The sequence below is a fragment of the Doryrhamphus excisus genome, chromosome 14, assembly GCF_030265055.1.
Source record: "Doryrhamphus excisus isolate RoL2022-K1 chromosome 14, RoL_Dexc_1.0, whole genome shotgun sequence".
Classification (NCBI taxonomy): Eukaryota; Metazoa; Chordata; class Actinopteri; order Syngnathiformes; family Syngnathidae; genus Doryrhamphus; species Doryrhamphus excisus.
Genome location: NC_080479.1, coordinates 17,705,830 through 17,722,226, shown reverse-complemented (window position 1 = coordinate 17,722,226; position 16,397 = coordinate 17,705,830). Strand labels below are relative to the sequence as shown.

Genomic DNA, 16,397 nt, shown 5'->3' with positions numbered 1-16,397 from the left:
TCCCACATTCCAAAAACATGCTAGGTTAATTAGCGACTCCAAATTGTCCATAGGTATGAATGTGAGTGTGAATGGTTGTTTGTCTATATGTGCCCTGTGATTGGCGTGGAGAGCAAATTAATTACTTTTTTCTGCTACTAATACCAGTTACCTTTAGGGTATTTTTTTTTCAACACTGATACCAATTACATTTTTGAATTTTAATTTTTTTTAAGCTGATACCAATAGGCTAGTCAATTATTTTTTGGCATTTTTTTTTATACTTACTATTGAGACATTTTTTCCCCCAATTTTTAGTGATTTTTTTTTAACAAATACTGGCCATTTAGCAACTTTAATGTGTTTTTTTCAGAATTTATTAAATGGATTATTGGGGGGTTGAGGGTAGGATTAAATACAATAAAATTAAATTAAATTAAATTAAATTAAATTAAATTAAATTAAATTAAATTAAATTAAATTAAATTAAATTAAATTAAATTAAATTAAATTAAATTAAATTAAATTAAATTAAATTAAATTTAAAAAGCGTTGCTTATATTATGATACTCCCACCACTAATCAAATATATATTGTATTATATATACTGTATTCCCACACACACTCGTATGTGTCAAATGTGTTTTGTAATTAAAAGCTGCATTTAAATTCAAGCTGAACGTTAGCGTAACTCTATGTAGTGTCCAATGCTTACATTTGAAATTAATTTTTACTGTAAGAAATAACAGCAACATTTTTTTAGATCCACTTCTTATAAAAAAGCGCCACTCAATGCAGTGATGATGCATTGTAGTGAAATACTGCCATCTGGTGGAGAAACATGTACTTACAAGTCTTTTATATCAACAAGAGAAGCTACGTGTGTCAAACAGCAGCTAAAATTGAGGAGACTGATTGGTTTACAACAGTTGGTGTCCAAAATGCAGACTGAGGGCCATTTCCCAAAGAAAACAACCACATAAGAAAACAAATGATTCATATTAGTACATTGTTATTGTATGAACATAAACAAAACTATACGTCAGAAGGACAAACATACGACAATATGAGATCTACTGTGTTCTTGATGATGGCCGGCGGCGGGTGGATGTTATGCGGGAAACGGTGCGCCGCAGTCATCTGCCAGGCGTCCACCAGCAGGATATCTAAACCTTTAAACACGGCTCGGAGCACGGCGTCCATTTGCTGCGAGAACCAGTCGCTGTTGTACAGGCTCACCTTGTTTTTCATTTCCTGGGGGTTAGCGGAACGGATCACGATTAGCGTCCCCGGCGCCCGGTTCTTAAGTCGCACAACGGCTTTGCGGATGTTCTGCAAGCGGCGTATGTAGGCCTCCACGGGGAACGTGCTGAAGTGAGCCCAGATGCTGATGGCCACCACCGTGTTGGGACCCCCGCTAAGGCTATCCAGCTCATTAGCGATGTAGCGCATCTCGCTGGCCGTGACTTTGCGGATGCGGATGGGTGGTCCGTGGCAGCGGTACGTCACCAGAATATTGTGTTTGCCGTCCACAGCCAGGAAAGGTCCTTGACTTCTACAACTTTTTGGTACGAAGTTGAATTCCTTCAAGTCTGTGAACGGAAAACAATCAGGCTTCAGTTGGCGAGACTAAGAACCGTTTCTGATTCTAAGACCAAACCCTGACCTGGCAGAACTTTCCCGAGGAATTCAAACCATTGCCGCACAGTGGAGTCGCCGTACATGTGGACCTCCTTATTGGCCAAACATCGAGTGATGGCAGAGGAGTTGAACCGGCGTATCGCGACGGTTCCTAAGGGTCTCCACAAGTCGTTGTAGTAGTACCCGGATGTTGTTTGGTTGACAGTATCTGGTTTCAGTTTCTTGGACTCTACATGGATACACTTGAATTGAAGCCATCCAAAAGCGGAGTGGGGTTAGTGACTTTGGAGGACCTACCTGGTCTTGAAGGCAGCACACGGATTGTGTCATTTCCAGAAGCCCGGATGGGGACTTTGACATTGACGCCACTGATATGAAAAATAGGAGGATCAGTATTAGGATTGCGAGTCGGACAATTACCAAACTTTACGTTAGGTACACCTGCACAGTCTTCATGAACAAATAAGAGGATCGGTTCTAGACTGGATCGATGGGAAGACGCAAGGTTTCGGAATCAAGTACAGGGACAAAACTTACGATCTGCTCGATTGTTTTTTTTGGGGGGGTGGGGTTGGTTGTAAGGTGATACAAACCAATTACACTTGTGTTGTCCTTCAAATTAAGAAAGTGTACTCAAGACTTTTAGCAGTTCTAGACTGGATCCATGGGAAGATGTGAGGTCTCAGTATCAAGTACAGGGATATAAAACCTAGGATCTGCTCGATTTTTTTTGGTTTTACATTTGTGTTGTCCTTCAAATTAGAAAATGTACCCAAGACCTTTAGAGGTTTTGGGGGACCATGGATTGTTCTGTTATTGGTGATAAAAACCAATTACATTTGTGTTTTGTTCTTCAAATTAAGAAAGTCTACCCAAGACTTTTTGCAGTTCTAGACTGGATCGATGGGAAGACGTAAGGTTTCAGAATCAAGTACAGGGATAAAACCTAGGATCTGCTCGATTATTTTTGGGGGGTTTGTTGTAAGGTGATTCTGAAAGTGTACCCAAGACTTTTACCAGTTTTGGGGGACCATGAATTGTTCTGTTACTGGTTGGAAGGTGATACAAACCAATTACATTTGTGTTGTCCTTCAAATTAAGAAAGTGTACCCAAGACTTTTAGCAGTTCTAGACTGGATCGATTGGAAGATGCAAGGTTTCGGAATCAAGTACAGGGATAAAACCTAGGATCTGCTCCATTATTTTTGGGGGGTTTGGTTGTAAGGTGATAAAAAACAATTACATTTGTGTTGTCCTTCAAATTAAGAAAGTGTACCCAAGACTTTTAGCAGTTTTTGGGGACCATGGATTGTTCTGTTATTGGTTGGAAGGTGATACAAACCAATTGCATTTTTGTTGTCCTTCAAATTAAGAAAGTGTACCCAAGACTTTTAGCAGTTCTAGACTGGATCGATTGGAAGATGTGAGGTTTCGGAATCAAGTACAGGGATAAAACCTAGGATCTGCTCGATTATTTTTGGGGGGTTTGGTTGTAAGGTGATAAAAACCAATTACATTTGTGTTGTCCTTCAAATTCTGAAAGTGTACCCAAGACTTTTACCAGTTTTTGGGGAACATGGATTGTTCTGTTATTGGTTGGAAGGTGATTACAGGTGACGCAAGGTTTCGGAATCAAGTACAGGGATATAAAACCTAGGATCTGCGCGATTATTTTTTGGGGGTTGGTTGTAAGGTGATTCTGAAAGTGTACCCAAGACTTTTACCAGTTTTTGGGGACCATGGATTGTTCTGTTATTGGTTGTAAGGCGATACAAACCAATTACATTTTTGTTGTCCTTCAAATTAAGAAAGTGTACCCAAGACTTTTACCAGTTTTTGAGGACCATGGATTGTTCTGTTACTGGTTGGAAGGTGATACAAACCAATTACATTTGTGTTGTCCTTCAAATTAAGAAAGTGTACCCAAGACTTTTAGCAGTTCTAGACTGGATCGATTGGAAGATGCAAGGTTTCAAAATCAAGTACAGGGATAGGTCCTAGGTTTTAGGATCTGCTGATTATTTTTGGGGGGTTGGTTGTAAGGTGATAAAACCAATTCCAATTGTTTTGTCCTTCAAATTAAGAAAGTGTACCCAAGACTTTTAGCAGTTCTAGACTGGATCGATTGGAAGATGCGAGGTTTTGGAATCAAGTACAGGGATAAAACCTAGGATCTGCTCGATTTTTGGGGGGGGGGGGGGGGGGGGGGGTTTGGTTGTAAGGTGATAAAAACCAATTACATTTGTGTTGTCCTTCAAATAAGAAAGCGTACCCAAGACTTTTATCAGTTCTAGACTGGATCGATGGTTCTGGTTCTGGTTCTGTTATTGGTTGTAAGGTGATTACAGGTGACGCAAGGTTTTGGAATCAAGTACAGGGATAAAACCTAGGATCTGCTCGATTATTTTTTGGGGGTTGGTTGTAAGGTGATTCTGAAAGTGTACCCAAGACTTATGTCAGTTTTTGGGGACCATGGATCGTTCTGTTATTGGTTGTTAGGTGATAAAAAAACAATTACATTTGTGTTGTCCTTCAAATTCTGAAAGTGTACCCAAGACTTGTACCAGTTTTGGGGGACCATGGATTGTTCTGTTTTTGGTTTTAAGGTGATTAAAAACCAATTACATTTTTGTTGTCCTTCAAATTAAGAAAGTGTACCCAAGACATTTAGCAGTTCTAGACTGGATCGATGGTAAGATGCGAGGTTTAGGAATCAAGTACAGGGATAAAACTTACATTTGTGTTGTCCTTCAAATTAAGAAAGTGTACCCAAGACTTTTACCAGTTTTTGGGGACCATGGACTGTTCTGTTAAATATAACATTTGAACCGAAGCGTGTACAATTCCGGAAACTCTCGTCCTTTGAAATTGAGAATAGGATCCTGACCTTTGGGGACTATGTCTTGGAGAGGAGCCTTCCATGGAACCTTCCAACTGTACCTACTACTGTATACTTCTACGGCATAAAGACCTGAACCTGGATTCTTTAGGTTAGCTTGAAATAATCCTTGAAGGTAATCAAGATGTGGAAAAGTAAAACTGGTCATTGGGTATCAGGGGCACCACACCATTCCACGAACAATCGCCATCCCCCAAAAACTGCAATGGACAATATCAACAACAAGCTATGTGACGCCCATTCCCAGTTTTTTTTGGATCCAGAATTATTAGCTAGTGCGGGTGTAGCTAACCTTCGAAAGAGCCATGCTTCCTTATTTGTGATGATGTTTTGGACGTAGCCTCCCATGACGTGGTTGATTCTGGCGCTGCAGTTGAGCGTCTTCGGCTTGTAGCAGTACCACGGCTCCCCGGTGAGTCGGTCCGTGTAGTCGCACAACGGTCCCCGGTCAGTCGGCAGATACATGTTACATATTGTGGTCTCGGATCGGAATCCCAACTTGTAGAGGCTTTTGAAGAACACGCGATCGGAACGCTCGTTCCTCAACCAATGCAGCACGGCAACAGCTTCGCTCGAGTGCACCATGGTGACCGCGACCTGAGCCGAACCTTCCCATAGAAGTGGGAATCGGGCGGAGTAGAGTCCGTTATTGTGGTCTAACACCGTCCCGGTTACGCCGGCTCCAGATTTAGGAGAATGCAGTCGAGCCAGAAGAAAATCGCCACCGTAACGCTTGGGTCGGCCCTTGGAGTCGTACATGTGGATGATGACTTTGAGGTGGTCGCCCACGTACCAGTGTCCCCCATTATTGGGGGGAAGGACAGAGAAGCGGCTGTGGACCGGGTCACTCGTATTGAGCAAGCCGACAGCAGACGGCGGACCCGGCCAGGCGATAGAATTCAACAACTGGCGCTCCTCTTGCTCTTCTTCTGTCAAGACCTTCTGGTCCAGATGTGTACAGAAGGTACGATTGGTGTGGACCGTCGGGACGGGTCCAGAAAAAGTTGAGTGGATGTGGCTCTGGAGTTGGGCTGGGACTCTGACTGTGTAGCAGTGACAGTTCCAGTTCTGAGGAGATATGGGACAAAACATTTTGACTTAGATCTTCTTCTTCTTCTTCTTCTAGGGAAGACCACTAGACCGCTATCTGTATCTGTTCACCCATCTGGGTTAAACCAGTAGGGGGCGTGGTTTAGGTGACAATGGGTGGGGCTTACATGGGGCTTAATGGGTGGGAGTGCTGGAGCCTATCCCAGCTGTCTTCGAGTCGAGTGGCGGGGTACACCCTGGACTGGTGGCCAGCCAATCACAGGGCACATATAGACAAACAACCATTCACACTCACATTCATACCTATGGACAATTTGGAGTGGCCAATTATAACCTAGCATGTTTTTGGAATGTGGGAGGAAACCGGAGTACCCGGAGAAAACCCACGCATGCACGGGGAGAACATGCAAACTCCACACAGAGATGTCCGATAATGGAATTGAACCCTGGTCTCCTAGCTGTGAGGTCTGTGCCCTAACCACATGACCGCTGTTATTTTTGTGTCATTTACAGAATGCAAAACTATGATTATTGTCGTTTTGTGTTGTCTGGAACATATTGGAACATATGTTTTGGTTAAGAGTCTGTTCTGGTTTGAGTCGGACCTTCTGGAACGGATTAATGACATTAACCAAAGCATCACTATGCTTCATATTTTATTCATTCATTTTCTACCGCTTATCCCCACGAGGGTCGCGGGGGTGCTGGAGCCTATCCCAGCTGTCTTTGAGTCGAGAGGCAGGGTACACCCTGGACTGGTGGCCAGCCAATCACAGGGCACATATAGACAAACAACCATTCACACTCACATTCATACCTATGGACAATTTGGAGTCGCTAATTAGCCTAGCATGTTTATGGAAGGCAAGGAGGGTGCAGGGTCTTGCCCAAGGACACAAGAAAAGTGACTGGGTGGAGGGAGCTGGGATCGAACTGCCAACCTTCCGGTTTCGTTCAGGCTAGATTTTGGGCAGATGTTAGATGTTAAACTCATATAATATTTACACTAAAAATATTAGATTACATTAAAAAAACTGGAACTGACTTTGGCATACATTTTTGATGTTAACCAAAAACACCCTAACCAAGGCAAGTGCTAACTGAGGTGCCACTATACTTTTTTTAAAAATATCATTCATTCAGTTTCTACCACTTATCCGAAGGAGGATCACGGGGGTGTTGGAGTCTATCCCAGCTGTCTTCGGGCGAGAGGCGGGGTACACCCTGGACTGGTGGCCAGCCAATCACAGGGCACATATAGACAAACAACCATTCACACTCACATTCATACCTATGGACAATTTGGAGTAGCTAATTAACCTAGCATGTTTATGGAATGTGGGAGGAAACCGGAGTACCCGGAGAAAACCCACGCATGCACGGGGAGAACATGCAAACTCCACACAAAGATGTCCGAAAATGGAATTGAACCCTGGTCTCCTAGCTGTGAGGTCTGTGCCCTAACCACATGACCGCTGTTATTTTTGTGTCATTTACAGAATGCAAAACTATGATTATTGTCGTTTTGTGTTGTCTGGAACATATTGGAACATATGTTTTGGTTAAGAGTCTGTTCTGGTTTGAGTCGGACCTTCTGGAACGGATTAATGACATTAACCAAAGCATCACTATGCTACATATTTCATTCATTCATTTTCTACCACTTATCCGAACGAGGATCACGGGGGTGTTGGAGTCTATCCCAGCTGTCTTCGGGCGAGAGGCAGGGTACACCCTGGACTGGTGGCCAGCCAATCACAGGGCACACATAGACAAACAACCATTCACACTCACATTCATACCTATGGACAATTTGGAGTCGCTAATTAACCTAGCATGTTTTTGGAATGTGGGAGGCAAAACTCACGCATGCACAGGGAGAACATGCAAACTCCACACAGAGATGTCCGAAAGTGGAATTGAACCCTGGTCTCCTAGCTGTAAGGTCTGTGCGCTAACCGCCATGCAAAACTATAATTATTGTCTATATCATGTGTTTTTTTTTTTGTTGTTGTCTGGAGCAGATTGGAACATATGCTTTGGTTAAGAGTCTGTTTTGGTTTGAGTCGGACCTTCTGGAATGGATTCATGACATTAACCAAAGCATCACTAACTACTCGGTCGCCGTGCAGCCTATGCCGATGTCAAACTTGCCATAATGGAAAAAAAAAAAATTTGTAAACCGTATTACCTCCAAAATGCTGATGTTGAACAGCAGGTAGGCGGCGCCAAACAGAACAAGGACGGCGAGGCCGTGTTGCCAAACATTCTGGGACATGGTTGACTTTGGGCTCAGCCAATCATCCACTGACGCTAAGGCTAGGTAAAAAAAAAAAAAAAAATTAAATTGATTATGGACTCATTTCAATTTTACAATATCCATTCATCGGGTATAAGATCCACTAGGGCAGGGGTGCTCATTAAGTCGATCGCGAGTTACCGGTCGATCGCGGAGGTGGTACTGGTCGATCGCTGGTCGATCGCGGCGTGACATTAAAAAAAATATCCCAGCATCAATGCCGTCACTTGATTGACATACAGGGCAGCCATTCAGATGACAACTGAATGTTGCCCTTCGGGCGACCAATCAAATCAAACAACGTCTCTAAGTGCAGCAGAACTTACGATGTCAGCCTATCATCCATCCCCGTTACTTGATTGACATACAGGACAACCAATCAGATGACAACTGAATTTTGACCTTTCGGTCACCGCTCATGCGTAAACAACGATGCAAAGTGCTAAGCTAGTCGGCGAATTGCGTTAGATTTTAAGCCCTCGCTAAAGTTTATGGTCACTAAAATGAGTGAAGGAGCTGGACCAAGTAAAAAGGCAAAAAACACATCACTTCCATACGGATATGGAATATTATACGGATATTATGATACGGATATTATCCATGACTGATAAACATTTGGAAGTGTGCTTGAGGCTGGCTATCAGCAGCTACTGTCCGGACTATGCATCCCTGGCTGGTTCAATTCAGTGCAAGTCATCAAAGTAAACTCAGGTAATTACAAAAAATGTTAATAGTTAATTATGTGTGTTTTGCAATATTGGCTCATTTGGTTATGTAAGGTACATCAACATACATTGTACGTACAAATAATCCTCAATACATTTGAAAATAAATAGATGTTTTGCATTTTTGTAGTGGGTAGATCATTTTGACTCGGTCATTTTAAAAGTAGCTCGCATGCTGAAAAAGTGTGAGCACCCCTGGTCTACATGAACTGACTTGAACTTGGTAGATCTTGGAAACCAGATTCATTACCCCAGTGCAGGGGTGCTCACACTTTTTCAGCATGCGAGCTACTTTTAAAATGACCGAGTCAAAATGATCTACCCACTACAAAAATGCAAAACATCTATTTATGTTCAAATGTATTGAGGATTATTTGTACGTACAATGTATGTTGATGTACCTTACATAACCAAATGAGCCAATATTGCAAAACACACATAATTAACTATTAACATTTTTTTGTAATTACCTGAGTTTACTTTGATGACTTGCACTGAATTGAACCAGCCAGGGATGCATAGTCCGGACAGTAGCTGCTGATAGCCAGCCTCAAGCACACTTCCAAATGTTTATCAGTCATGGATAATATCCGTATCATAATATCCGTATAATATTCCATATCCGTATGGAAGTGATATGTTTTTTGCCTTTTTACTTGGTCCAGCTCCTTCACTCATTTTAGTGACCATAAACTTTAGCGAGGGCTTAAAATCTGACGCAATTCGCCGACTAGCTTAGCACTTTGCATCGTTGTTTACGCATGAGCGGTGACCTAAAGGTCAAAATTCAGTTGTCATCTGACTGGTTGTCCTGTATGTCAATCAAGTAACGCGGATGGATGATAGGCTGACATCGTAAGTTCTGCTGCACTTTAGAGACGTTGTTTGATTTGATTGGTCGCCCGAAGGGCAACATTCAGTTGTCATCTGAATGGCTGCCCTGTATGTCAATCAAGTGACGGCATTGATGCTGGGATGATATTTTTTTTAATGTCACGCCGCGATCGACCAGCGATCGACCAGTACCACCTCCGCGATCGACCGGTAGATCGCGATCGACTTAATGAGCACCCCTGATGTAGAAGTACTACAAACCAGGTCTTCAACATGGTCTTTTTTTTTCAAGTTTTACATATTTTGGCCCAAATTAAGCATTTTCAAGCATGGCTAAATGAAATCAAACACAAATATAAGGCATTAAAAAATGCTATGATGATATTTAGTATGAAACACTGGAGGAATGGAGTGGGTAGGCTTGCTGGACTGGTTGGTTCGGAAGAAGAGAAGAAGTCAATCATGAAGATATTCAAAGATAAGAAAGACTCTAAGACTTTTCTTTTTATCGTTATTCATATTTTTAGACGATGCAATGCAACATTTCCACTTTCCAAGCCAACCGAAACCAAAAAAACATCCCACAACCACATCCAAAGAACTGCAGATTTCACTTACCTCAGTTAAGGTCAGTGTCCGTGACTCAGTTAAAGTCAGTGTTCATGACTCCACCATAAAAACGACACCGCGACAAAGAGTTCCAGGACCAAAACCACTACTGAACAAAAAAGAACATTAAGACCCGTCTCAATTTTTTTGACGTGGGACACACACACACCAAACGTCTGACTCCGTGGTCGGTGCGCGTCAAGTCTCACCACTTCTGCAGGTCGTCTGTCCAATATCACAGCGATCACAGCTTTGCGTGGACGGTGATGAGTGAGCGTTTCGTGCCGCACCTCAAACATGCGTGATTTCACACACCGATTTCAGCAAGTGGTGCCAAAAAGGGAATCGGTTGTGGATGCAGGGGCCCAGCAGAGGCTGGCAAACCTGCTTTTCATTCAGGTTTTCAAGTTAATAATGTGAAAAGACTAGAACTAAAAATCCATTGTGAAATACAAAAGGTGAGTTTTGGGTACCAGTTTGAGACATCAGTTTTTACAATTGACACATTTAAATAAAAGAAAAAACATCTTTAAAAAGTTGACATAAAGAACTTGAGCTAGATTGCATTAAGGCAAGCGTGTACTATATACTGTATGTATTTTAATTTTGTATATGTATATATGAGTTCAACTTACGTTAGGGGGGGTGCAAGTGGTCGGTTTGCTTCACAGCCAAGATGTCTTCTGTGTTTAGTTTAATTTTTTCTGTTTAGTTTTTTGTTTAGTTTAGTTTAGTTTTTTTATTTAGTTTAGTTTTTTGTTTTGTTTAGTTGTTTTAGTTTAGTTTAGTTTAGTTTAGTTTAGTTTAGTTTAGTTTAGTTTAGTTTAGTTTAGTTTAGTTTAGTTTAGTTTAGTTTAGTTTAGTTTAGTTTAGTTTAGTTTTTTGTTTAGTTTAGTTCAGTTTAATTTTTTAGTTTAGTTTTTTGTTTAGTTTAATTTTTTAGTTTAGTTTTTTGTTTAGTTTAGTTTAATTTTTTAGTTTAGTTTAGTTTTTTAGTTTAGTTTAGTTTTTTGTTTAGTTTAGTTTATTTTTTTAGTTTAGTTATTTGTTTAGTTTAGTTTTTTCTGTTTGTTTTTTTTGTTTAGTTTAGTTTCGTTTTTTTATTTAGTTTAGTTTATTTTTTTGTTTTGTTTAGTTGTTTTTAGTTTAATTTAGTTTAGTTTTTTGTTTAGTTTAGTTTAATTTTTTAGCTTAGTTTAGTTTTTTGTTTAGTTTAGTTTTTTCTGTTTAGTTTTTTTATTTAGTTTAGTTTTTTTTATTTTGATTAGTTTTGTTTAGTTTAGTTTAGTTTAGTTTAGTTTAGTTTAGTTTAGTTTAGTTTAGTTTAGTTTAGTTTAGTTTAGTTTAGTTTAGTTTAGTTTAGTTTAGTTTAGTTTAGTTTAGTTTAGTTTAGTTTAGTTTAGTTTAGTTTAGTTTAGTTTAGTTTAGTTTAGTTTAGTTTAGTTTAGTTTAGTTTAGTTTAGTTTAGTTTAGTTTAGTTTAGTTTAGTTTAGTTTAGTTTAGTTTAGTTTAGTTTAGTTACAACTGGAAAGCACATCCAATAGATTATTAGTCTCCAGTCCTCCTCGGTGCAGATGAAGTATGAAGGTCTTTTGGAGTGCAAGGGGCCACTCCTAAAGACAATCTATGACTCTGTTGTGGCGTCCAAGGAGTAGTCTGCTGGGGTAGCAGCATTTCGGCCGCGGACAGGAAGAGACTGGATAAGGTCATCAAGAAGACCGGCTCTGCCCCCGGGTTGCCCCCTTTGACTAGCCATGTTGGAGAACTACTCCCACCCTCTGCAGGACACCTTGACAGCACTGGAGAGCTCCATCAGCGATAGATAGGACGATATCGCAGGTCTATTCTTCCTGCTGCCATCAGACCGTACAACCGCTGTGTACATCTGTGCAATAATACTTTTTATATTCAATATATTTATTCCAGACTCCATTCACTGTGCAATATCTGATCAAGTTCCACATGCCATATCACGCTCTAAGTGCATATTTCATATTTATTTCACAAGCAAAATCTCATAGTGTATATACTGGTCATCTTTTAAACTGTATTTGTATATAATCCTGGGTAAAATTTTAATTTGTTAATACTTTTAGGTTGTTTATACTGTTGTTTTTTTTTGTTGTTGTTTTGTTTTACTGTTGAACTCGTTCTGTCATTTTTGCTGCTGTGCAATGCAAATTTCAACACTGAGGGACGAATAAAGGCTTATCTTATTTTATATTAAAATATAATATCCCATACTACTATCGCTCATTTATGCTTTATTATTATTATTATTAAAATAATATCTTATTCCTACGCAGAAGAATTCAGGCCAAACCGCACATTGAACCATCAACATTTTAAAAACTATAAAAGGGAGCACTTACCAATGTAAAGTACAAGTGGCTCCGTCTTTTAATAATTGTTTTTAATGCGAAGATAAGTGGTTCGATTCCGGGGTTGTTGTTTTTTTTTTTTTTTTTTTTTTTTTTTACAATGTTTTTGTCTTTGGTGAGAGTAAGAATGTACATTTATATGACGACGTTTCTTGTAACCGTTACTTGTATTTCGAAAAAAAAGAGACTTCAAAAAAGGACATCGACATTTTACAACCGGAGCAGAGCGATGATTGGACGCCATCAAACGTAAGTCGCTTCATTGTCTTTCAAGCGAAAGCACGACGAACACTTCCTTGCTGTACAATGTTTGGTTTTTTTTGTCTTTGTTGCGTGTTTCTCAACATAGTAAGAGTGTAACGACATGTATTAAATTCCTATTTAGGTGAAGTTAAGTTATTTATGGTGCTTTATTGACACACCGCGACGACGTCTGGTGTCGTGTGGTGTTTTTTAGGCTAGCAATCTTAGCTAGCTAGCACCAGTTCATACTACGCCATAGAAAACAATTTAATAATTCTCTTTAAAGTTGGGACACCACGGAAAGAGTCCAGTCATAAAACTTTATATTTAATAGGCACATTCTAATAGCAAACCGCTGTCAGTGCTACATTGTTTTTTTTTTTTTGGCTACATTGGCTACAACTCTTGTTGTTTATACTATACTGTGGTACCTTATAGTGAAGTGGGGAAAAGGTGCAAAAAGAGAATTAAAGAACAAATATATTTTTATTGCAAGAGTGCAAGAAGTATCATGTCATGGTACATGTGGCCTTCTGTGATCTCTGATTGATTGATTTATGATTTAGCACAGATGAGTAAAACATCTACACAACTCCTCCCAGGTCTTGTTACTGCACAAAGTTCCCTTACAAAGTATACATGTGGGTAAAATATATTCTTTATAAGGTGCTGGAATGTCATACAAGATTCCGGTTTACAAAGTGTGATAGGAGAAGCATTGCAAGCACACGAGATATGAACACAACGTTTACATTCATGCATGGAAAAGGATACGGAACAGCAACATGGAGTGTTTATTCGTTGATGCACAGTATACAGCATATTGGACTTGGATGTTGTCTTGGTTGGTGGAAGAACTTAAAATGTGGAATTAACGGAAAATGGGAATTTTTTTGCAAATGTGGGAAATGATTATCTTGAATGTTTCCAAAAGACTTTGTCATTTGTTGACCTTTGATTTTCCCATTCTTCTGATTTTTGGTCCATTGAAGTCATTATTTTATGCTAACAAAAACAAAACTACCTGCAGCCAATCATGATTACCAGTGAGAAATGTTTTTGTGTTTGGGACGACATTCCGGAACCATTCCGGAAGCTCCGGAACCATTTATGATAACATTTAGTTGAACATATGTACAGACAAACCTTGGTTTTCAGATGATTCAATTTGATACAATTAGCCACCCGATATAATTAAAACTACCTAAACAAAACATCTTAGCTTTGTGCTAAACACCACAAAGCTCATTAGTGTCGTATCTAATAATATACAGAATTAATCTTCCATTTATGATTTAAACCGCTTCTACCAAGTATGTGCTTCACAAATATTGTTGAGTTTTTAAATAATACAAATTAACAAAACAAGCAAAAACACATATGTGCAAACTATTTTTCCTGATATACATGGTCTATTCATTCCAGCAATGCCTATAAAACACCACTAGGTGACACTATTGCTCTACAAACATGTCACACAGTAGCTATTGTGACTTTAGTGATATTATGAAATCGATTTCTCGCATAATTCATCACGTGTAACGATGCAAACTACACGGTCAGATGACTGCTTGTGAGTAATAGCAAATATATTTATATAAATATTACAGCTGCAACCATTAATCAAAGACTCGATGATTCATTGGATCGATTATCCAATTAATCGACCACTCTTTCGGTATTCGATTCATCGTTTTATTTTATTTAACTTTGACTTTTATCGACATTTTTGACTGTTTTCTGGCTAAAAAAAATGATATGACGTGAATGGACAACAAATGTCTAGTCTTTGGTTTTTAAATACAATAAACAAACCAAAAAAAAACTACCAAATTATAGTTCCTGACCCAACCTTTATAGTTGAATTTCTGACTAAATATTAATCAATGGAATATTTTCATATTTTGAGCACAGAAAACCTGTTTATGGCTTTAGATATATGCTTTTAACCATTATTAGAGTCCCGTAGACATGAAATAACACCCCTATAGTCTCCTATTGACACCACAATACACTTTTACACAAGCTACGGAATCGTTGCAAAGACACAAGAGACGGCCGCTACTAGTTAGCTTCTAATTTATTTATTCTAAATTTAAGAGAGTACTAAATGGAATAAGGTAGAAGGATAAAGTGTGGATTAAGGTAATGTAATGTAAGGTAATGTCCGAGTGACCCCACACCGAATTGAATGTGGCCCATTACTAGTATAAAAATATGTATATTTGATATTTATATATATATATTGGATATGTTTTATGGCTTAAATTAAGCATTTTCACATTCAGAAGATGCATTCAAAGACGTTGTGATGATATGCAGTACTCTACACTGGTCGCTAGGTGACAATAGCCACTGCAGGAAGTACTGTACAGAAACAGGAAGTTCAAACAAGAACAAACTCTGCCAATGCTAATATGTGTGAGTCTATATTTTGTCTTATTTTTATGTTATTATGCGTACTAGTGGGGTGTTATTTCACATCTAGAGAGCTCTAATAATGTAAAAACTGTATTCAGGTTGTAAATATGCTCTAATTATAAAAATATTCCATTTATGGATGGGATCTTATGGAATGGATTAACCTTCCTCTTGTGTTAGCTTTCTGGTATCATGTCTTATGTTAATGGGACGGTTTGACCCATTTATTAAATCAGGTATAAAATACACTAAAAACAATAAGTTACCATCAAATTTGCTTCTCATGTCTTGGTTACCTTCTTAGGCTTGCTCATGCATGAAAATATTGGTTTTAATATTTTTGGTGTGGGCATTTTTTGTCACTAGACCCCTCCATTTCAATTTCCATAAATGGTAAACTGAACCTCAAAAGAATATTATATATATAAATATAAATAATTTTAATATATAATTTTAATTTTAAATAATATAAATAAAAAATATATAATTTTATTTATATATATAAATAATATATATATAAAGAATATTATATATATATATCTTAATAATAAATTGAAGGTTCTTTTGTTAGCTGGCTATTACTGAGGGCTATAGAACATATCTCTTAAATTAGTTTTATTTATTTTCTTATTTTAGTATTAATCACTAAAGAAACATCTATGGTGTACAGGTGAATTATGACCCATATATATATTAATTTCAAGAAAAGGGAGAAAAAGTTATTGTTTTCAGCAACAGAACTTTAGTATAAACTGAAATAAAAAAAAAAAACAGAACAGGTCCAGATCTTGGTTCACTGTACTTGTTGCCATTCTTTCCATGATCCAAATTGTAAATGTGAAAATCAGCCAATCAAATGAGTGAATTCACGTCACATGTATAGTGGAAAAAAACGGTCAAAAATGAGAATCCCCTGAAGCTTACATGATGAGAAGAGGAGCTGGTTGTCATTGTGTTGGCTAATTGTACACTTATGATTTCGGTTGTGAGCTCAAAATATTGCTTTATAGCAGGGGGTCCCAAACACGCGGCGCCCCCGCCTTGATATGAAAGTTTAATGTTAAAGTTTGATATGGATGCTGTATGGTATCATGTACCCAGAAAAAAATATTACATTTGATTAATGTTCATGTTAAAGGTTAAATAACTGTTAGTAGTTATCCTCCATATACGTGTGGAAGTGGTAAGTTTTTGGCTATTTAAGTTGAAAGGAAATAACTTGAAGGCTACCGTTTAGGTCGCTAGCTCTCTAGTTTGCGAGTTAGCATGTGTCTCAAGACCCTGCAGTTGCGCAATATGTTGTAAATTAAAAAAAA

The 16,397-nt window shown here is 38.7% G+C and overlaps 1 protein-coding gene across 1 annotated transcript; it reads right to left on the bottom strand.

The window, feature by feature from the left end:
* Positions 1-539: 539 nt before the first annotated feature.
* Positions 540-10,238, bottom strand: LOC131102198 (NXPE family member 3-like). Its single transcript, XM_058047705.1, has 6 exons — positions 10,046-10,238; positions 7,761-7,888; positions 4,812-5,587; positions 1,918-1,988; positions 1,646-1,849; positions 540-1,571 (listed from the first exon to the last, which is right to left on the bottom strand). Exons 2-6 carry the CDS (start codon positions 7,845-7,847, stop codon positions 1,015-1,017), a joined length of 1,695 nt encoding a protein of 564 aa, XP_057903688.1. The 5' UTR covers positions 7,848-7,888; positions 10,046-10,238; the 3' UTR covers positions 540-1,014.
* Positions 10,239-16,397: the final 6,159 nt, after the last annotated feature.

Coding starts and splice junctions, on each gene's coding strand:
- LOC131102198 (XM_058047705.1), bottom strand. CDS start 7,847: ATGTCCCAGAATGTTTGGCAACACGGCCTCGCCGTCCTTGTTCTGTTT. Junction 5,588..7,760: donor TCAACATCAGCATTTTGGAG/GTAATACGGTTT, acceptor ATATCTCCTCAG/AACTGGAACTGTCACTGCTA. Junction 1,989..4,811: donor GAAGCATGGCTCTTTCGAAG/GTTAGCTACACC, acceptor TTTTCATATCAG/TGGCGTCAATGTCAAAGTCC.